We start from the raw sequence: 21,294 nt of genomic DNA, 5'->3' as shown, positions 1-21,294 counted from the left end.
GTAATAGATTATCCCCCTTTGATTTTGTTAAATGTCCTTTAAATTAGGGCTTTGCTTGTTTTACAGCAATTATGAACGCTTGATCAATACTCTGTTGGATTGCGTCACGCAAAGAAACCTGTAAGTCTGCTGAATGTTAAGTAAAACTGAAGATATTACTTGTATTTATGTCAATATGCATACTGGATTTCCGGGGAATTTGTTGGATGTTAAGTATTTATTTATAATTGTTGTCAGACTGGGGGGGGGGGGCACTTGTATATGCTGGATTGCTCCCATCTCTTGCAGATAATCATTTTCTGTATGTCTGCCTGGCGTAAATGTTGTTTTTGTAGACGGCACTGGTTTTCTTATGGGCTGGGTAGCTGTCCTTGCTCCTTTTAGACCTAATTAACAATATCTGCTTCCACGTTTTCCAGTAGCAAAAAAATGGCAGCCTCGGGATCCACTTATTTGTAGAGATGCAGAAATGCTTTTAGCTGATGGAGTGTTCCGATGTCTCTAACTATTCCTGCGATTGTTTAACACAGTTTTTATACTATTGATTGTCCAGTTAGAGGTCATACTTTGTGTTGGACTCTACCTAGTATTGTACTATTTGGCTTTTATGGGGTCCTTGTTAAATCCCCCTGGGTCCAGACCTTTCCAGGAGATCAAACAGAAATATCATGGTAATTAGTCTCATGAGCTGGGATGTTGGGTAAGGAGTATTTCCAGGAGTGAATGGATACCAGCTCACGGGAATAATGCTTTAAGCAGGGATATCAGGCTTATCTGTAATCCATCAGCTTTTTCCTTGGGTTACAGGTCTGCTGTGTTTCCATGGTGGTAACGTGTCTGACTTGCGTGCATCACACCCCACATTATTATTGTTGTTGTTGTTGTTATGTATCATTTTTGTGCAGATGTTGACATGTTCTGTTTTTCAGCCCCTGGAAGTTTGAACACGTTGGCATTGGGTTTCTGTCGTTGCTCCTGAGGGACGATAATGTTCTACCTGTCCGTGCGATCAGATACTTGGTGCAGTGTCTGAATCATGACGCACTCATTGTGCGTAAGGTACGTTTGGTTTCTTAGAGCGTCTGCTCTGTAATGATGGAACTGAAAAGGGAGAAAAGAGCTACAGACACCACCGGCAGTGGTTGATCCATACTTCTGGCTGGGTATTTGTCCCATGCACATACTTTCCCCTCTTAATGTACATTCATACCGTCTTTTATGTAGACGTTAAAGACAGGCGCAGTAGACGTTAAAGACAGGCGCAGTACAAGTACAAAACTATTTCTTAATTATGCCCGTGTGGATCTGATAAAACCCTTTCTGATATTGCCTATGTTATCTCCAGCATTCAGTGGGATCACCCGCTCTTTAGTGTTATCACACAGGCTTGATGGGCAGTCCTCGCTTTCCTACCCTTCTGTAGATTTATCCATGTGAGATGAAATGGCCCGATCGGTGCTGTTGACATTCTTCCCGTTTGTCAGTAAACTGTGTCTCTTTCACTATCCGTTTAAGTGCTGTTGGTCAGTAGTAGTGCGTGTGTGCACGTGTGTGCACATACACGCTTGTATGTTGATTGCACATGTGTGCCCCTGGTGATGCTAGATTGAGCGAAGCACATGGTCTTAGCGTTACTATGTAGATGCTGGGGTGAAAATGTTTTCACAAATGCACTGAAAGCATTGAAAATATGCATGGTTTCCGCCGGGAAACCCCAACGTTACCGTCTAATTCAGGCAAACAAATCTGAAAAGTTTGTGTCTATAAGATTGCCTTGTAATAAATATGGATTTTGTGTTTTATATTTAGAGAACGCTGCAGAAACACATGGTTAACACATTACCTTTGTCTATTATCAGATGGCTATCTCCACTGTTGCTGGCATTTTAAAGCAATTAAAGAGACCGCATGTGGAGGAGACAGTATGCCCGTACACAATCAGTAAGTATACGCGAAGGGTAGTTCTGCTGGTTCCATGAGTGCTATTTAATGGCGTCCTTGCAATAAGGGTATATTTAGATTTGTATTTATTTTATTAGTACTGTATAGTTTGCCTGATATTCTGTACATAGGATCTCTATACATGCAGCTCTGCCAAATTTACACTGTTCTACATACGTCAAATATTTTTTCTCTATAACTTGTGCCAGGCGGGTGTAAGAAGCCGGACGGTATTTTGTGCGGGGACAGACCTGACAACCAGTGGTTGCTTTATGACGGTGCAAACCTACCAAAGACTAAGGAGACCTGGGAATCGTGCTGTTTCGTGGAGAAGACTCATTGGGGGTACTCCATGTGGCCTCAGTAAGTGCGATAGCCCAGCGGGACGTGCTTTTTGGTTTGGCGAGCTTGTGGTAGATACAGTGTGATTTATCACGATGATCGCTGTTGGATGTATGAACGCTGTTGGGTGTATGAACGCTGTTGGGTGTATGAACGCTGTTGGGTGTATGAACGCTGTTGGGTGTATGAACGCTGTTGGGTGTATGAACGCTGTTGGGTGTATGAACGCTGTAAGCCAGTTCACGTCTCCCACGATCTGTTAGGTGTTTCTGATCTGCTAGAAGCCGGTCTTTAGCATTCAGCGAGCACAAGACAAGTGGTATCTCTTGCGCTTTATATTATGTACTTTTTTGCCATTTTATTAAAGCCTTTTTGTTGCTTAAAGGATATTGCATGCCGCCATGATGAATACACTTATGTATGACCGTATTGCATTTGGGGATAGGTATGAACAATATTAACGTAAATATAGAGTCCTCGCAGTTATTTTAATGTGCAGCAGGTGCCAGGGACATCAGGAGAGGAACAAACCGCAAGGTCTGACACACTTCACACCGTTTAATCATAAGCAGTATTAACATATGACTTTTACACAACATATGCCTTACCTTGAGCAATTTATCTCAATATCCATATATTCCTGTGCCATATACATTGTATGTTTACATGAATCCGTGTTGGTGGTGAAACTACTCAATGGATTACATCAGGGCTCGACAAATCCCAGGTCGCCATGACGACTCAGAATTTTGTCCTGGCGCCTAGGTGTTTGTCAGCCTGTGATCGCGGGGGCGCTGCTGCTGCTGTCTGCCCGGGAGTCTGGGCAGACAGCACAGCCACTCAGAGCCCGCCCCCGAGCCTGAGATCACTCCCACAGAGTGATTCTGCAGGCTGAAACCGCGATTGCATGAAAACCTGCAATCGCGTTTTCAGCTGCCACAGGCAGCTTCAGGAAAGGGGGTTGAGTGTTGATTGGGTCCCCACACAAGTGTGGGGACCTGACACAACACCCCCCTGCTGCCCGATCGCTCCATGAGAGCAAAAGTGCAGCGTTAACCCCTTCAATGCCGCGATCGCGGTATTTTAGGGGTTAATTCCCGTTTTGTACGGGGCTCTGCTGCTGCTGGTCTGCCTGGAAGCCCAGGCAGGCCAGCAACAGCAAAAACGAGCCCCCACAAGCCCTGTGATGACTCCTGTAGTCATGGAAGCCTACAGCAGTCATCAAAGAGACCCCCCCATGCAATGGCTGGTCTATAGACCAGCTGCCAGAGGCAGCTTCACGGACAGGGGGAGAGGGTTCTTTGGTCTCCACATGAGTGTTGGGACCTGACACAACACCCCCCTGCTGCCTGATCGCTCCATGAGAGCGACAGTGCAGCGTTAACCCCTTCAATTCCACAATTGTGTATAACACATTTGTGGCATTGCAGGGGTTAACATTTGTCCCCACAAGCTTGTGGGAGTTAAAAACAAACAAACAAACAAAAAAACAACAAAAACCAGCACTGACCTGAAAGTCCAGGGTGCTTCCAGGTCAAATGCTGTGAGTTTAGTAAGTGGGCTGATGATGATCGGATCACTCCTAACCAACTGTTAGTTTAAGAAAAAATCCTGGCTCCTAACTTTTTTAGCTGGCGCCTAGATTCACAACAAATTTGTCAAGCCCTGATCCATGCGCAGTATGTTGCCTATTTTACAATATCTGTATTGTCAAAAATACATCAATATACAGATTTAAAGAGATTAGCAGTGCAAGCTTGAAAGTTTCCAAATGTTGCATTACAATCACTTTTCATCCGTACAACTCCTGCTTTGGACAATAGCAATGAAAAAGCCCCATGCTACCCTGATAACCCCTCTCGCCGACGGACGTATTCATTTCAGTCTGAGAGTATTCAGGTGTTTGTTACTTTACTAGGAGAATGCTGGTGTACGCCTCAGCCGATCAGCAACCGAAGCTTGGCAGAACAAGAGAAGAAATGTCAGAAGTAAGTAAATCGGGGGGTTGTGTATGGACACATGACAATTTATATTAATATTCTAGACTGTAAAAGAAGTATAAGAGCATTATAAGCACTTATAGTTTATGAGAAGCCCGTATAAATGAAAATGCAGTATATCGGGGGATAAGTTCAATGCATAATTTAAGTATTATTAAGCTTATTATATTCTTTTGTTTCCGTTTTTTCCGACAGCCAGAGCAAGTAATCTATGATCATTTTACGGATGAAAAATTCGTCGACCAGTTGATAAAGTTTCTATCGTTGGAAGACAGAAAGGGAAAGGACAAATTTAACCCCCGGAGATTTTGTCTCTTTAAGGTTTGTCATTCTTTTCATGGTAACTTTTTAAAACAATGTTTAAAAGGCTAAGTTCTTAGAATGTCCTCATTAAATTGGGGCAGAATGCAGAACACTGGAGCTGTAAGGGAAGGAAAAGTCCTTTTCTGAGAGCTGCCACTGATCTTTAATGGAAATAGATCCATATCATGAGTCAAACTCCTCGGATACCGGCATGTATATAAAAGTATGGAGCTCTTACTGTAGAACATGACTGTTTGGAAGACACAATGCATCTAGTATTTCTCCTTAAAACCAAAAAAAAATAAATGCAAGCTATTGACTCTGTAGATGTTGGTGATAAATCACTGTGTCCTTAGAGGTAAACGTCCCATATATATATACAAAAAAAACCCCAATCATTTTTGTGTGTAGGAAAACACAAATAATTTTGGGTCTTGAGGTCAACCTTTTATGTTCCATTAAAAAGATATTTGTGCTGTAGCGGTATTATATTGTGTAAAAAAGCCACTTATGAAAATTGTGAAGTCCTGTTTAAAATCACATTTTGTCCCCAAACAAAACATAACGTTATTGGGGTTATCTAACGAAAGCCATAATGGTACCAAGAATCAGAATGTGATCCGCAGCAGACATCCGGACGAAGGGGATGCTCGTAATGGTGTCTAATTTGTTCCATGCCTGTAATTTATATGCCTAATGTCTAAATCTGGATAAAGTTCACAAACCTCTCTTTACCATTTTAGGGTCTCTTTCGGAACTATGATGATGCTTTCTTACTGGTATTGAAGCCCCATTTGGAGAGGTTGGTTGCAGACTCCCATGAGAGCACACAACGTTGTGTGGCGGAGATCATTGCCGGCTTAATCAGAGGCTCCAAACATTGGACTTTTGAAAAGGTGAACCCTCTCTGAGTGATTGTGCCTTCGTTTTAACCCCTTTAATCCCAGGGATTCTCGGAACCCAAGGACCAGATATTTATTTTCCCCTTTCCATATTTTATGAACTAATCATACATCATTTAGTTCAGGAGAGCCTTTTAAAATAATAGAATGATATAAAATATAATTAGTGATAATAGATAAAAAAATATATACTAATAGAAAAACATTTTTAGAAGTTTTTTTTTTTTTACAATTCGGCTTAAAATTTCTTCTATGCTGTAGATGCCTCCGCTGTACAATGACCCAATTTATGTTCAGCAACATCTCCTAATTTGTCCTTCCCCCACATACATGTTTCTCACGTTCAAGTGGGCCACGTCCATGCTTTAGATATTACGCTAGATAAATACCCTTAGATATTATCACATTTTTTTTTATACCCTGAGGGGTTTGGAGGAAGTGAAACTGTTAATAGGTTGATATCATTTCTTTTAGTTCTTGTAGTCGTGTAGTTGGTGAAACAAACTGACAAAAACCCAGAAACCTTATATAACACATATAAAATAATGAAAACAAATTGGCAACACATTGTACAAAACAAATTCAATTCCTCTTTAGTTCTTCTGTATAGATAAGATATACGTTTGTATCCTAATATATTAGAAGTTTAAGGAAGATAAATAAGTGGGGTTTTTTTTTCTTGACTGCTCATGAATAAAAATAATAATAATTCGTCTGGACAGGTGGAAAGTATGTGGAGCTTGGTGTGTCCGTTACTGAGAACAGCATTGAGCAACATCACGGTGGAATCTTACGGTGACTGGGGGACGTGTATTGCAACATCGTGTGTAAGTACCGGTGTCGGTAATCCCTTACTGACGGGTGATGTGCCATCCTAATTTAAATCGGGTTCTTATAGGGAGAATTTAAAAGGAAGTTCTTATAGAAAGAATAAGGTTGTATTTGTATGTAGATTTTGTTCATGTTTATGTAGGTCTGTTAGTCATGAAGTCCCGCAGGTTATTGAGGTCATTTACACAAGAAAATGTATATCGGTTGTGATCAGAGTTTGTGATGCGTTTCATTTCAGGAGAGCAGAGACCCCCGCAAACTGCACTGGTTGTTTGAGCTGCTGCTGGAGTCTCCGGTTAATGGGGAAGGAGGCTCCTTCGTGGACGCATGGTAAGTCAGTGCAAACATGTTGGAGCAATTGGGGAAAAGGGATTCAGTGGTTGCTATGGTTATAACACCGCTTTTCCACCATGATTGCCTCTTAAAGGCAGCTCTCATTGAATAATTTTTTGATAAGGCCTATGTACATTCTTACACATTCTTCCATTTTTTTATATGTTATTTTTTAACATCATTGAGAATGAAACAGAACGTATGTAGTATTTGTCTTATTCTGCCGTTTCCATCGGATACACGTTGAAATGCATGCATTCGTGGTTCATTTTAAAGACATTCCTTTATCTTTGGGATATTACCAGGCTTTTGCCCCGTCTGTGGGATAGTGCGCTCTAATAGTCTGCGGGTAATATATTCTCTCGTCACCTTTGTTCTGTCTCTGATCGCAGTCGCCTGTACGTGCTTCAGGGAGGTCTTGCGCAACAGGAATGGAGAGTTCCAGAACTTCTCCACAGGTTGCTAAAGTACCTGGAACCAAAGCTTACCCAAGTGTACAAGAACGTCCGAGAACGCATCGGGAGGTAAAGCTCTCTCATAACTATTGTTTTGGATTAATTTCCCAAATGATCACTTATTGACTTTGTGTTTCTACTTTTACCTTGCTACTAATTAAGCGCTGCGTAAACTGTTGGCGCTATATAAATAAAGGATAATAATAATAATAATAATAATGGACTGCGGATGTTTATCACTTATATGTAGTATTTGTGTATTTTGCTCGAATATGACTTGAATTTAGTACAATATTCAGAAGCCTGCAGTTGAGAGTCCAGAAAATCAAAAGGTTAGCGGTCTAGTTCTTATTGGACAAACTTTTGGACTTTTTAGGTACTTTTTTCCTTCCTACTTTTTCTTTTGGAAGATCCGTTGAGGATAGTCAACCAAAAGCAATCTGTATCAGTTTTATGATTATGTATAATTATGTAGGATATTTTATATAATATTACATAATTTTAAAGAGGTTTTAGTTGAGTTAAGAAAGGGCAATTCAGAGGGGAACATATTCTATATTTGGAGCAATCACCATAGAAACAGTCCTGTCCCTTGTTTTGTGAATACACTAGTGTATCACCGCTCCTTTGGAAAGAATGTGTGATTAACATTGTGTTTCCTTTGCAGTGTTTTGACCTATATCTTCATGATTGATATTTCATTGCCAAATACTGCCCCAACAAAGTCTCCTCGCATCTCAGAATTCACGGCTCGGGTTCTCGATGAGCTGAAGCCTCTTACGGAAGCCGACGAGGAGATCCAGAACCACATAATGGAAGAGAACGGCCAAGGGGACATGGATGAAAGAACCCAGGCCATTAAACTGATGAAGACAAGTAAGTACACGAGCCTTGCTGCAAGGCCTGAAATCACCTTATTCATGAAAACACAAGAAAATGGTAAAATGTTCCATCCAGCTCTTTAAGGCCCCAAAACAGCATTTTCAGTTTTGTGCAATGCTTTCGATTCAAATATGTAGCTCAAGTGAATAGAAGAAGGTAAATTGGATTATTTTGTCACCATGAGACCCCCATGTGTAAATTAATTGCAAACAATTTTTTAAATCTTTAATATGTGAGTAATTTTAGGAGTATTAAAGTGTAACACACACATCGATAGTATAAAAACATTTAAAAAACAAACAAACAATAATTCGATGTCTTCATCTGGATCTCTGGTCTTATATTTGTCTCTCTTTACTGTCTGGCTCCACAGCCATCACAGCACATCAAGTAGCTCGCCGGCACTTCTCTCGAATGCAAACTTGGATTCTATTGTTGCCAATACCTAAAAGCGCAAACCGTCCCCATTGCTGAAGAGAAGAAACTAACTCATTAATGGGGACCTTTTGTCATCTTAGGTATGGGTGACAATAGAAACGTGTGATATATGTATATATGTATATATATTAGTATTCAAACTTAACACTGTCTATATTGGCAAATGGTCATCAAGGGAGGTTTTTGATATCATAAGTCAAAGTCTAGCCTTAATTAACTAAATACTACTTTACTTTTTTCCAGTTTTGAAATGGATTATGGCGAGTGCCGGGAGATCCTTTTGCGCAGCAGTTCCAGAGCAGTTACAGCTTCTGCCATTGCTGTTTAAGGTCTGCATAGTGTGTGTGTGTCAATGTATTTTATGAGTTATAGGGTACAGTAAGCTTATTGGGGTTTTCTTACTTATTGAAACCACACTGTAAAGTTCTAGATCAGGTTTTCACTGAAACAAGATATTTAATGAGAACATCGTATATGTAGATGTATGTAAGGCATGTTTTGCAGGTGTTTTCATCACAGTATGATGTATGTGACATACGTGCTAATATTCTATTTAATGTACATACTGATTATGTTTGTAGATTGCTCCTGTTGAAAATGATAACAATTATGATGAGCTTAAAAGAGATGCAAAGATGTGCTTATCCCTAATGTCACAAGGACTGCTGCACCCGGAGCAGGTGCCTTTGGTTCTGGATGTGTTGCGACAAGTGAGTAACTTTTGGTTGTGTCACTGGACGGTTTGATGGGCTGTAATACTTATTTAATGATGGCTTTTGCTTTGGTCCTAATATCTGTGCTTTTTTATTTTGTTTTGTTTTGTTTGTAATCCCTAGACAGCAAGAAGCAGCTCGTGGCATGCGCGATACACCATTCTGACCTACATCCAGACCATGGTCTTCTATAATCTCTTTATTTTCCTTCACAATGAAGAAGCAGTACAAGGAGTGAGATGGTTGGTTCTACAACTAATGGCAGATGAACAATTGGAGGTAACAGACACCGTTTTATTGGTTTCAGAGTACCTAAATATCTCATACACCTTCCTGTGATTCACCTTTTGGCCGCTCTGTATGTTCAGTAAAAGTTAGAATTGAGTTTGTTCCAGAGAGGCCCACAAATTGTTCATAGATTTTCTGCATTCTATCTCACGATTACTTATCAATGTGATTCGTGGATGTGTGAATTACCTTATTATCTAGTTGCTTTGTTTAATTGGCATAGTTCTTGCCTTTTGTGGAGCTCGAGAACATTGTGTTCAAGGATCTATTTTATTTGAACACATACCCCATAGTAACACATTTTGTTAAGCTGTTACAATATGTACTTAGTCGATGTATCTGTGTAATTAACTCTTTCCATTCAGCAAGTAAGACATTGGCCATAAGAATTGTAATCATGGTGCTCAATTGGTTCACACACACTGTTATTTTAAAAGATCTCTGGGGTTTTAATATATATATATATGTGTGTGTGTGTGTGTGTGTGTGTATATATATATATATATATATATAATGATATAAAATCTCATGTGAGAGCAATATTTTCTCTATAGGTAAGAGAAATGGCCGCCACCACACTAAGCGGACTCCTGCAGTGTAACTTTCTGCGCATGGATAGCTCGATGCAGGTGCATTTTGAACAGCTTTGCAAGACAAGACTACCCAAGAAGAGGAAGCGAGACCTGGGAATGGCTGTAGACACTATACCATCAGCAGGTAAACTGCTAGCGCCCCGTGCCTAATGGTATTAACTATGGAGGCATCATTTATTGGTTATACATATCAGAACGTTGTGGTGTTTGTGGCCAGTAAGTATGTTTCTAATTTTTGTCTTGTGTTTTTTTGATTGCGTTAGACTTGGTGAAACGTCACGCTGGTGTGTTGGGGCTCAGTGCTTGCATTTTATCCAGTCCATATGATGTACCTACATGGATGCCACAACTTCTGATGGACCTCAGCGCCCATCTGAATGACCCTCAGCCCATAGAGGTAACTATGTTTAGTGCTGCTGATCCTTCCAGCTGGGGGAATGTTTATAAACCGATATTCTGGGAAAACAAGCAGCTAGACCAGGGTCACTAGGCAGAAAATGAAGAAGAAAGTCAAGACTTTAGAGATCCATGGAAGCAAGAACACTTTGTTCAACAGAAGGCATTGTCTATTGAGGAAGAAAGGGGTGTTGTGATGATATACTACAGACTGTGTTTATTTGAAAACATTGACATCCCCATCATCTCGGAGCTCTGTTGCGTCTCTTTCCAAATGACTGTTTAGGGTGACCAGAACTCTAGCAGTATAACGGAATGCTACGTCGCCACAGCAGCCAGTGGAATGGGCCAATTAGTACTAAGACCACTTTACAAGTCAATTTCTTGTGCATGACCCCCAGGGAATCTTTAACGTCTTTAATGCCCATAAAATATGCTTCTCTGAAAAGATTCATTTTTGGTGAAGTTGATAATGGTAACAATTTCTTCGCATTGACAATCTTAGGCGTTTAATATTTACTGAAAGGGAAATTCTAAAGGTATTTGGAGAAAGAGAAGCACATGCATTGTTGGCTCTCATTGAGAACTCATTACTTTCAGATGACCGTGAAGAAAACACTATCCAATTTTCGGAGGACGCACCACGACAATTGGCAAGAGCACAAGCAGCAGTTCACAGATGACCAGTTACTGGTTCTCACAGACCTCTTGGTGTCTCCTTGTTATTATGCATAAAAGGTAAGTAAATACTCCATGTGCTAAAATTATAGCTTCTCGTTAAGTTGGAGCTGGGTGTAGGCACATACTGGAATAATATCTTGCAACCTCAATAATATCTTGTTGAGGTACAGTAGTATTTAGTATTACTATAAATTCGTTTTTGGCATGCCCCTTAAATCTGTGGCACACTTCCATTTTCCCCCAAACTTGTTTTGGTCCATCTGGACAGTGGGCTTCTATTATTCATGCACATACAAATATACAGGCGTGTGCTTATTAAACCAGAGGCTTTATTGTATGACCTGCTGTACCCATCCATTCTTGAAATGCAAATAGTTTTGTTCTATGTGTTTTAGGTTCAGCACAAACACATACTGGAATAAATCAGACAAATGAAGAATGTTCCAGAATATTTCACAGAAGACATTTAACCCGGATGTCTTCGAGCGGATGGAGTTTTTTTTTTTTTTATATATATATTTCATTTTAAGGCTGACGTAGAATGCAAACATTTGGCAATATGTTTTAATAGAAGGGTTTGGAGAATTTGTGTTTGACAGAACGAACATATCCAGCATTTTGATTCAGAGACTAGCCTCTTCGGATACTAACGGATGCTCTGTGTACGTGTCTCAGCCGGATTAGGACCTGACAAACATTTTTGTGAATGTTTTCCATAACTGTATAAACTGTAGAAATATTACAATAGTAATAACTTGTACAGAATACAACCTTTTACATAAGATTCTTGCTACAGCACTGGTTTGTAAAGAGTCACAGCGCTGACACTGAAGTTATACCAAGGCTTTGTATCGGGACAGATGCCATACTTTTGTGTTTTTTTAAATTATTTTCCTCAACTTTTTTTTTCTCGTAGTTTATTTCTGGCTGGTTTTCATTACACAAGTAATTACTTGGCATTGAATGCACAGTACGTCCGCAGGTTCTGCTTTGCTTGTAAGGCTACTCGAATGCTGCATATTGAAAGCTTGCATACAAGGTACTTTGTGATCTTATTTTGGTTTGTTTTCCATCCTTCATAAAGACATCTACTGTCTTCACTGCAGGAATACATTACGTTTAAAGCACTTCAGCTTTGCCGGTGACGCTATGAGAACTCGAAGCACAGTTGTGTTCCTAGTGCAGTATTCAGCAGGTGGCCGCACAGCCGTAATCACTGTTTAGCATAGTGCCAAAGCTCTTAATATTTCAGTTGCATACTTAGTTTATTTTAAGACCCAATAAATGGATTGTTTGTAATATTCTGTTCTCTGTTTGAATTTTTGCTCGCATTTCAGATTTCTATTACCACGACTTGTTCTCATCGAGGTCGGTTGTGATACATTTTGATTGTTTGATCTAAGCACCCTTCTAAAACGTCAGTCCTGTATTTACAAAACCTAGAATGCGTATTTAAATGTCGGATGGAATCTTTTCTCCAAAAAAAAAGATGCATATCTGTTATGGCTACAAGCAGAAAAGACCACAGTGCAAGCTCTTAGCATTAGAGTGGGTCCAGTATATGATCATTCACATTTCCCCCCGGAGTTAAACAATTTCCAGCATCTAATCATACCGAATTCCCTCCCTACAGTAAGTACCAGCAATGCGGCACATCTCGAAACCCTGGAGATAAATAACTTCACACAGCTGGCTTAGTCCCTATTGTTCAGGGAGGCTGTCATGTATTGCTTAAGAACTGGAATGTCATGGCCCATATGGCATGCATGTAAGATTCTAAAACATATTGCCTGTTTAAATAGTCCTACCTAATGGAGCATACATACTTAGAGTACAGAATTGTAAAACGTAGGATTTTTGGAAGGGGACAGAAGCTCCTTAGAGCGCAGTATCGATTAAAAAAAAAATGGGTTTCATTTTGTTCTAATATGCTTCTTTTATCTGCAGACCTCGAGGCTGCCATTGTTCAGTTAGTTCATGTGGATTCTGGATGACTTTTTTTCCTCCCTCTGTATTTTAAGGATACTGAATTTAGGTTAGGGTAAAGCTTTAGCCTAAGTAAAGCAAAACAAAGAATTGTACGCATTACTCCCATGCTGCGACTCCCTGTCACCTAAGGTTAATAATTACGTTAATCCTGTGACAAGGTTTTACTAATTTTAGTCCGTAAACTGAACTGCCAAATACAAGTAAAGGTTAAGTCGATGAAAGACACGGGTACCCTTCAGTTATTTAAAACTGTATGTATTAACTCAATATATACACACATACATATACACAGAAGGGCATCAACATTTGTTTGTACAAATTCAACCTTTGTAATTACAGGTCACGGCAGAACTTTACACTCTTTATCAATTGGGTATTGAAAGCAGTCCATTTTCATCTGCAGTATCCAAAATTTTACAAATTACTGGTGACTCCACCTGAAACAGAATACAAAAAAAAAATATACTGCTATTTCTGAAAAGTACAGAATGCATCCTAGCCAACTGTAATTATGTTCCTGGAACACCATAAGTAAATGTACTTAACCGGTTTACATTGCAAGCTTTCAGAATTACTTTATTTCTGGGACCACAGCAGTCTCTTCATCATTCCACGCCACGCGGCAACCTCAGAGGTCCCAAAAGTTTCTGTAACTGTACATGTTTTTATGCTGGCCTAGTAAGGGGTTTCTAAACTTTAGACTATTTTCTCTTAGGTTAATACAGCTTGTTAAAGTTTGAAACTGGAATTTCTCATTGTTAGAGATTTTGGCACCTAAATAGAATCACGTTAAACAAGAACGCTTACTTGCACATTTTACTTTAAATGTAAACGCCATCAGCAGTATAAATACTTTAGTACTTACTCCAAGAACGTATTGGCAAGTTTGCGGCTCGAGCATATATACAGTAACTGCATGCGGAGATTCAGACTCTTTGCACCTGGAATCAATGTACAAATAATTGCTTCTGTCATTTCTCATGCAATAGAAACATAAAATAAAGCTTGTCTGCCTGATATTTGCGATATGACAAGGAAATAAACCCTAAAAGATTAACTATGAATTGTGTTGCATGAAAATACAGTAAAATAAACAAAATTCTGAATTTTAATTCAAGTTTACAATTTGACTTTATAGTAATTTTATAATGGGAGATAAGGTCCACTACCTGGTTTAACTACATAATTTATATTTGTAAATTCGTAACTTAATTGTTCTGATCCTTTTTTACAATGTACCAAATTTGTGTGTGTATCTTTATATTTATATATATAATTATACACACGTATTGAGATATAAATGCATCACTTGAAACAAGGATGAACACACTGTTGGGAGAAGCAGCGCTGCAATAATAAGTATATATTCACTCCATTCTGTTTTTTTAGATGACTGCTGACCTGTTACTGGCTGCACAATAGCTAAGTTAATAATGTCCATCCCTAAAATATCTGGAAAGGGTAGAGGCTTCAGATCAATTAGATGCCCCCCTGTAGATGTTTGTTGAAAGTAGATACTTACTTTAATTTTACAACAACCTGTCTTGGTTTTTCGTTTAATTCACAAATGTCTCCACCGCCGTAGAAATGTGACACCATTCTGAAAATAAAATGTTTCAGGTTATCTAGAGAAATGACTCGTTTCTAAGACCTAGTACAATATTTATTGTTAGTGTCCATATTTTTTAGTACAAAGTGAGTGGATGCAACAGGACACCTATGCTTCTATATAACTACAGAGCAAGACGGGTACTACCTTATACAAGGTCACACAGCTGTTAGAGACGGGACCGAGTGAATCCAAGTCACACAGCTGTTAGAGACGGGACCGAGTGAATCCAAGTCACACAGCTGTTAGAGACGGGACCGAGTGAATCCAAGTTTTAACAGCCTGCACAAATACATAGCTTGGCTGACTGAATTCAGATGTACTATATGACCAAAAGGTTTGATACTCAATTATTGAGTTTCTGCACCTCTATTGCACTATTGGGGCTTTTTGGAGTGCTTCCACAAAAGGGCGGAGCCACGGTGCACACCACAAGGAGAGCCTCTACCCCATTCCTCCAATCAGGGGAGAGGGTGTCTGCCTTTTGCAGAAGCACTCCTCGAGGCCTGGAGCTGTGGAAAGAGGAGAGGGGCATGGGCGCAATTGCTAGAGGAGGTGGGAGACATTCAGAGAGAGTATGTGAGCGATAAATTTAATTTCCCAATGGAAAAAGCCCTCTGAACTAGAAGGGCAGAAAGCTAAATTTATTGTCCGAAAAACAAATGGGCCAAAAACGAAAAATTAGTCTTAATTGTTTTTGGTTCATGTGCATAAGTCTACAGCCTACTGTAAAGTTCGGTGGAGTAATGATAATGTTCAGAATTAAAAGACAATTTTATGATCCCATCTTTGTGGCAGCAGTTTGTAGAAGGCTCTTTCTTGTTTGCATGACTGTGCACCCTGTGCACAAAGCAAGGTCCAATGGTGAGTTTGGTGTGGAGAAGCTCGTGTGGCCTGCACAGAGCCCTGACCTGAACACCATTGGGATAAATTGCTGTTGAATGTGAGCCAGGCCTTCCCAACCAACATCACTGGCTGCCGTGACAAATGCCCTTTTAGAACACAAGGAGCTGGGTGTTCTGTGGTATGTCCGCCAAGCTCATATAGGTGTGATGGTCAGGTGTCCCCAAACCTTTGGTCATATAGAGTTAACGAAGCTGGTGCTAAGCGTTAGACATGAAATCAATGTACCTCACTGTTTGAGTTCCATCATTAGGTAGGAGGTATAGCCTGGCAGGGTTTTTCTTAGCCCATGCCAAGTGGTCTTCTTCTTTCCATACGCCAACCACAACTGTTGTCTTGCCAGTGTCTTTGTCCTAAAATCATAAAGAGGTAAAAAAAATTACAAAAATTAAACCCGTTCGGTAATTTTATCAGTTTTTGTTTAGCAGAAACATTTATTTTAACAATGGTTTCAGCATTACATGCCAGCTTGATTTACACTAAACTGATTTAAGTGTTTAACACAAGAAATGTATTCTTATGTATCAACTTGTCTAAACCTAGCCAATTGCAGCAAACAACAATAATGACCATACCCTCCGAAACTGTAACCTTGAGGGGTGGTGACTTAAAAGGACATTACAATTTCCTAGACAGCCCCTGAACAATAAACTATTGTTAAAATAATTTCAGACTTTTTTCATATGCATTAATTTAACCAGCAAAAATAAAGGTAAAAAAAAAAAAAGGTATAGCAGAAGGCACCATCCATGGTGTGATGTTTGTTTGACTTGTAGCAGGAAAGTGTTGACATTAAAATCAATGGGAGCACTTTCCACCCATGCCCACCACGGTTCTCGTTAGACCCCTAACACAAGGAATGACACTAAATGGTGCACATACCTCATGATACTGATGGACATACTTTCCATAGCAAAATTCATATTTCCACCATCCAACACCCTGAAACGAACCACAAAAAAAAAACTTCAAAGATCACGGACTGTTCATTGCTACTGGTTTAAGTAATAAGATAGAAAGTTATGCTATTTACGTGGCAGTAGTACTGTTCCTTTAAGGTGACAATCTGCCATATAAACATTTGCACCTTGTTTGGCCCTTACCCCATGAAAGCAGTAGGATCCACTCAGAAACTCTTTGATAAGTTGCTCATCAGTCAGTTTAGATATGTGTGTAGTTCCCACAGTCACTTGTTGTTGAGCTCCAACAGCGACTGGCTTGTGGATTGTGGAAAACTTGTCTCTCATTGCTTGTCTGTCTTCCTGGAGGTAAGATATTTTATTTTAAAACATTGTAATTCTCTTAAAAAATTTGAAAAGCCGTCTCGTAATAAGAAGTTAGCTTTTGGAGCGTGCAGTATCTTTCAGCAATAACTCTTACCTCCTTGTTGGTTTTAAATGGAGTCTTAATCATTTCTTGTTGTTGCTCAAGCCGCTCAAGACTCTGAGGTCTTAAAGGTGATCCTGACATTGATTGGCAAAATATGTCATTTACGGGTGATGTCCTAAACCTGAGAGAGAGAAGAGAGGCTTAAAACAGCCATATAATTCCCAAGACATAAACCTAGCCAGGAAACAAGGTGAGTTTTGATCCTTGTGTCTCCAAACTAATACTGTGCCACATACAAAACCACTTACCTATACTTAGGGTGGCTGCAGAGAAGAGGTGTAAGAATTATAACTTCATATTCACAGGTAGTTACTTCAGCCAACGACAGGATCTCATGTTTGGCATCAGGGTGACATATGTACATGACTGTACTTGTCCTTGGTTTGTCCTGTTTCAAGATACAAGGCGTTCCATTTCCCATCTCTACTGGATAGTATGGGGTCATTTGTCCTTCAATGTTTTTAGTAGGAATCTGTCAAATGAATGAGTGTATTCAATTAACAAGTGCATACGACAGATATATATTCATAGTAAACAGGAGGTGATGGGAGAGAATTAATGTTCGGCTCAAAATTGGCAAGACTCAGAATACAATAAATACACACCAAAGAGTGTTCTATTGTTTAATACAAGTCTGTAGATAAATATAAAAAATAAAGCAAGTATACTATACTCTACAGCCCTTTGTACTTACATCTTTTGTCTTTTCAGTCTTCTCACTTTCATCATGCTTTTCACCTGCAATACACAACTAGATATACACAATCCATAATTTCACCAAAATACATAATAAAAATAGTGTTTCAATCATATATTCACAAACCTGCTTCTAAAGGGCCCTTCTTCATCATGTTTCCAAGATAATATTCTTGAATGTTTATTTTCTAGAAAAGACCATATATTGCATTAACAATCTAGAAAGGCATGCATTCTGCAGCTAAATGGTAGAACAAGAAAGGAGAACACATGTTCTTTAAAGTTCAAAATGTGTTCTTATTCCCTCAAATGCCTACAGATAATAAAACAAAACAGTGGAAAATGCGCTCAAAGAACATACCTGCCCTGCTTCTTTGTCCTCATGGTACTGCCGAAGGTGTTTTCCATGGCATACCTCGTACGTCCAGTATGACTCTATCTAAAATTAGAAAAAGATGACTATTTAACGCACTACAACTTGGTTTGAAAAAGCTGTAACATATAGATTCTGGCTAATCAATTCATGTACATCCACAGGTAGTATGCTTTTTTCCATCACCAACAATAGCAAACAGCACCACCCAGTGGAAATACGGTGAACTGCATCACATCTCGCCAAATTAAACATTTCATTTTTATTTATCAGGAATCGCAGTAAATCCCTACTTGCCCTATTGTCTAGCTTCCCACAGTAATATTTGCAATGATTTTAACACTTTTAAAGTTTTTTCATGGCTTTGTACACTGTGCGGTTGTGTTAATAAGTGCATTGTAATATAAAGAGAATGTTTCACACACAATCAGCATTTCTATGGGAACTACAAATCCTATTATGCTATTATACGATGCCAAAACAGAACGAACATCAATACAGCCAGAAAAGGATAGCGGCCTATGTAGCTCCACAATAGTTGGACAAGTTATTAGCTATCCCACCCATTGTACAGCGCTATGGAATTTGTAAATAAATAATTCCTGCCCTAAAAAGGTTAAACATACAGATCAATTTAATTTATACTCATGCCCTGAAGTTCTGCAACCATTACAATAAATTCCATTACCCTGTATGAACAACTGGTTTGTTTGAAGAGAGGCTCCAGAAGTTCAGCTGGTGTCGGTCCTTTATATTCACGGTCCTCTTCCTAAAAGAAAAGTGATATAAAAAGAAAATTTCAGTGGTTCAATATACAACTCTGTGTGTGGCTCAATGATAAAAATAATGTCTGGGATGTTTCAATTACACTCATATAGTCCTGAAAGTAAATAGCTAAACAAAGCATGCATACAATGGCATATGACTCCACCGACAAAAAGCATGAACGTTCCGGATACAGGATTATTTAAATGGACTGCAGATGGCATCTCTAGAGCTAAATACAAATGGCACAAAGGGCCTAAGCAGGTCAGTTGGAGCAAAATGTTATTTGTCCAAAGTATTTATAATAAACATCAATTGTTCGTCCCCATGGGAAATGTAAAAAAAAAATCTCAGCTTTTAATGTGGAAATTGATTGCAGACTGGACTATTGCTTCTTGTAAAATATATATTGTACAGCGCTACGGAATATGGATACGCCATGCATGCATGCATGCATAAACACCTCTGTTAAGATCTACCCCATTGTCTGGGAGGCTTTTCCACCTACCTACCACCCGCTCAGTGATGAACTAATTTTCATGTTACAGAATGATCTCTCTATGATTGTAGCATTTCCGTTATATTCCTCCCCTGTAATCTATTACATTACCTCATTACCAGTGGCCATCATTGGAAGCAGGCACTTGTACGTTTCTTTATCCGCAGTGGTCATGACAATGTAGTTATCTTCTTTGTATGGTATTCCCGTAGTCGGCTGTTGGAGAAAGATGGTGTATTTTAGTGTATTAGAGAGTCACTCGTACACATTGTGCATATGACGTCTGCTGTTGTCACACTGCACCTCCGCTCTATTGTTTTAACATTCAGCAAACAACTGACTGCGATAACTGAATTCAGTCGGGACCGTAGAAAAGCAATAGAGAAAGTAGAATGCAGCAGTAATAACCCCATCAGGATACGTAGATCTTAGACCCAAAGCAGGCTATTTAACTTGTGTAATTTATCTGAACAGTTTGAGGATCCACTGACTGCTCTGCCAGGAACATGTATGTGTAATGAACTCTGCAGCGTTTAAACTGTATTTACCATGCTCAATCCAGCCTGCAAACATCCATCTTACTCATGAACGCTGCATAACTTCACCCAAAGCTTAACTTTCTGTTATTAACTGTTTTTACCAAACAGATCTTAAAAACGCATACACAGAAATTCCATATGTGGCTCATCAGAAGCAATTATTCCGCACTTCTTTAGCAACTATTATCCAGAACCTCAAACTTTAAAATAATATATGTAAGCGCAGGATTTTGATTCTTATCTTTGTACAGAGGCGCCGGTAGCAGAGCCGGCATACAGACGCGCGTCCCATCAACAACACAGGCAGTAGATTTTATCATATTTGGAAACCTTAAGGATTCATGGAAGGACTTGCGCAGAACATATGCAACATACATGTTAAAGTGAGTGCGACTCCGTATACATTGATCTTTTACAATGTTTGTGCAGCTTGGTATATTTTTGTTTACATATACATATATATATATATATATATATATATATACACACACACATATATATATATATATATATACTATACTAGGATGTCAGGTTTGTGTGTGTATATATATATATCCTGATGTCATAGTCGTATGAGCCGGGGAAAGCCAGTGATCCGATATGGAGGAGGGGAGAGGGTGAAATGATAAGTATAAAGCCCCTCAAACTTTCCACACATTACATGTATGTGCTTTTTGTCCTGTCAATCACGTTCCTATATGACAAAACATCCATGATGCTGTGTACACGCCAATTACAGAGACCTATCTAGTCTCTGAATGTCAGTTTAATGTCACTAAACTCGATACATTCTCATGCTACGAATATTAGCGCCAGTTATCGGCCCCTTTACTACCACACCCCGTGTTACCTCAGTGATGTCACATTTATACCCCCCACCTCAGCGTGTATTACTGACCAGCGAAAAGTCCGGCCCCGGCCAGCTAAGCCGAAATGGAATGTCATCATTGAAAGCTGGAAGAGACTTTCCACCGCAGGCCGCCCTGAACACACCGCAAAGGACGACTAATAACGGGGCGGCTTCACAAGCAAGCCGGCCTCTCCCAAGCATCCTCTCCCGGCTAGTGAACACCATCCGCTAGCCTTTCGGTGCACATCCAATCACATATCTGAACAACGCAAATGAGCCACAGCGCGCCACGTCTCTTCCGGGAGCTTTGGAAGTGGCTTCTACAGCCGACAGCTCATCATTTCCGGAAAGGATTTTTTCAAAAACAACTTTATTTAAAAGAACAATACATTAAATTTACAGTTCTTAAAAGAATAAGAGCAACATATAGACAATAGCAATAAATAGATGTTGTTATCTAATAAAAATAATATGAAATATTACTCTAATAAGATTTTGCTACACAAAATAGAACATTAGCATACCTTTTATAACCCTACCTGGGAACTCTCTGGGTTTCTCCGCGTCGCTTCTCCGGGTCACCA

At 39.5% G+C, this 21,294-nt stretch overlaps 2 protein-coding genes across 2 annotated transcripts in view; one reads left to right on the top strand and one right to left on the bottom strand.

The window, feature by feature from the left end:
- Positions 1–11,515, top strand: part of LOC149303181 (proteasome activator complex subunit 4) — a 50,526-nt gene extending 39,011 nt beyond the window's left edge. Inside the window, exons 30-47 of the mRNA XM_089481548.1 lie at positions 67–120; positions 930–1,059; positions 1,860–1,941; positions 2,151–2,304; positions 4,202–4,271; positions 4,479–4,604; positions 5,330–5,482; positions 6,211–6,315; positions 6,558–6,649; positions 7,045–7,176; positions 7,775–7,983; positions 8,671–8,756; positions 9,009–9,137; positions 9,264–9,419; positions 9,983–10,145; positions 10,285–10,418; positions 11,018–11,155; positions 11,494–11,515. Of these exons, the coding sequence (XP_089337674.1) occupies positions 67–120; positions 930–1,059; positions 1,860–1,941; positions 2,151–2,304; positions 4,202–4,271; positions 4,479–4,604; positions 5,330–5,482; positions 6,211–6,315; positions 6,558–6,649; positions 7,045–7,176; positions 7,775–7,983; positions 8,671–8,756; positions 9,009–9,137; positions 9,264–9,419; positions 9,983–10,145; positions 10,285–10,418; positions 11,018–11,152 (2,110 nt within the window). The 3' untranslated portion in view covers positions 11,153–11,155; positions 11,494–11,515. The remainder of the gene's footprint in view (positions 1–66; positions 121–929; positions 1,060–1,859; positions 1,942–2,150; positions 2,305–4,201; positions 4,272–4,478; positions 4,605–5,329; positions 5,483–6,210; positions 6,316–6,557; positions 6,650–7,044; positions 7,177–7,774; positions 7,984–8,670; positions 8,757–9,008; positions 9,138–9,263; positions 9,420–9,982; positions 10,146–10,284; positions 10,419–11,017; positions 11,156–11,493) is intronic.
- Positions 11,516–13,452: 1,937 nt separating this feature from the next.
- Positions 13,453–20,935, bottom strand: LOC149303180 (endoplasmic reticulum lectin 1-like). Its single transcript, XM_089481361.1, has 14 exons — positions 20,759–20,935; positions 19,433–19,537; positions 18,746–18,826; positions 18,046–18,123; positions 17,812–17,872; positions 17,683–17,726; positions 17,237–17,460; positions 16,980–17,109; positions 16,703–16,861; positions 16,482–16,541; positions 15,828–15,952; positions 14,610–14,687; positions 13,953–14,028; positions 13,453–13,524 (listed from the first exon to the last, which is right to left on the bottom strand). The coding sequence occupies exons 1-14, from the start codon at positions 20,933–20,935 to the stop codon at positions 13,453–13,455; spliced, it is 1,470 nt and encodes a 489-aa protein (XP_089337487.1).
- Positions 20,936–21,294: the final 359 nt, after the last annotated feature.

This window comes from Sceloporus occidentalis, unplaced genomic scaffold (assembly GCF_023333645.1).
Source record: "Sceloporus occidentalis isolate IW3139 unplaced genomic scaffold, rSceOcc1.0.p SCAF_15, whole genome shotgun sequence".
In the NCBI taxonomy this organism is placed as follows: domain Eukaryota; kingdom Metazoa; phylum Chordata; class Lepidosauria; order Squamata; family Phrynosomatidae; genus Sceloporus; species Sceloporus occidentalis.
This window is presented reverse-complemented; position numbering and strand designations above follow the sequence as displayed.

Excerpts from the sequence above, each read along its gene's own strand:
- LOC149303180 (XM_089481361.1), bottom strand. The coding sequence starts at position 20,935 with ATGGTGTTCACTAGCCGGGAGAGGATGCTTGGGAGAGGCCGGCTTGCT. Across the intron at positions 17,110-17,236 it reads TGCAGCCACCCTAAGTATAG|GTTTAGGACATCACCCGTAA; the intron begins GTAAGTGGTTTT and ends TCTCTCTCTCAG. Across the intron at positions 15,953-16,481 it reads ATGTCCATCAGTATCATGAG|GACAAAGACACTGGCAAGAC; the intron begins GTATGTGCACCA and ends TTATGATTTTAG.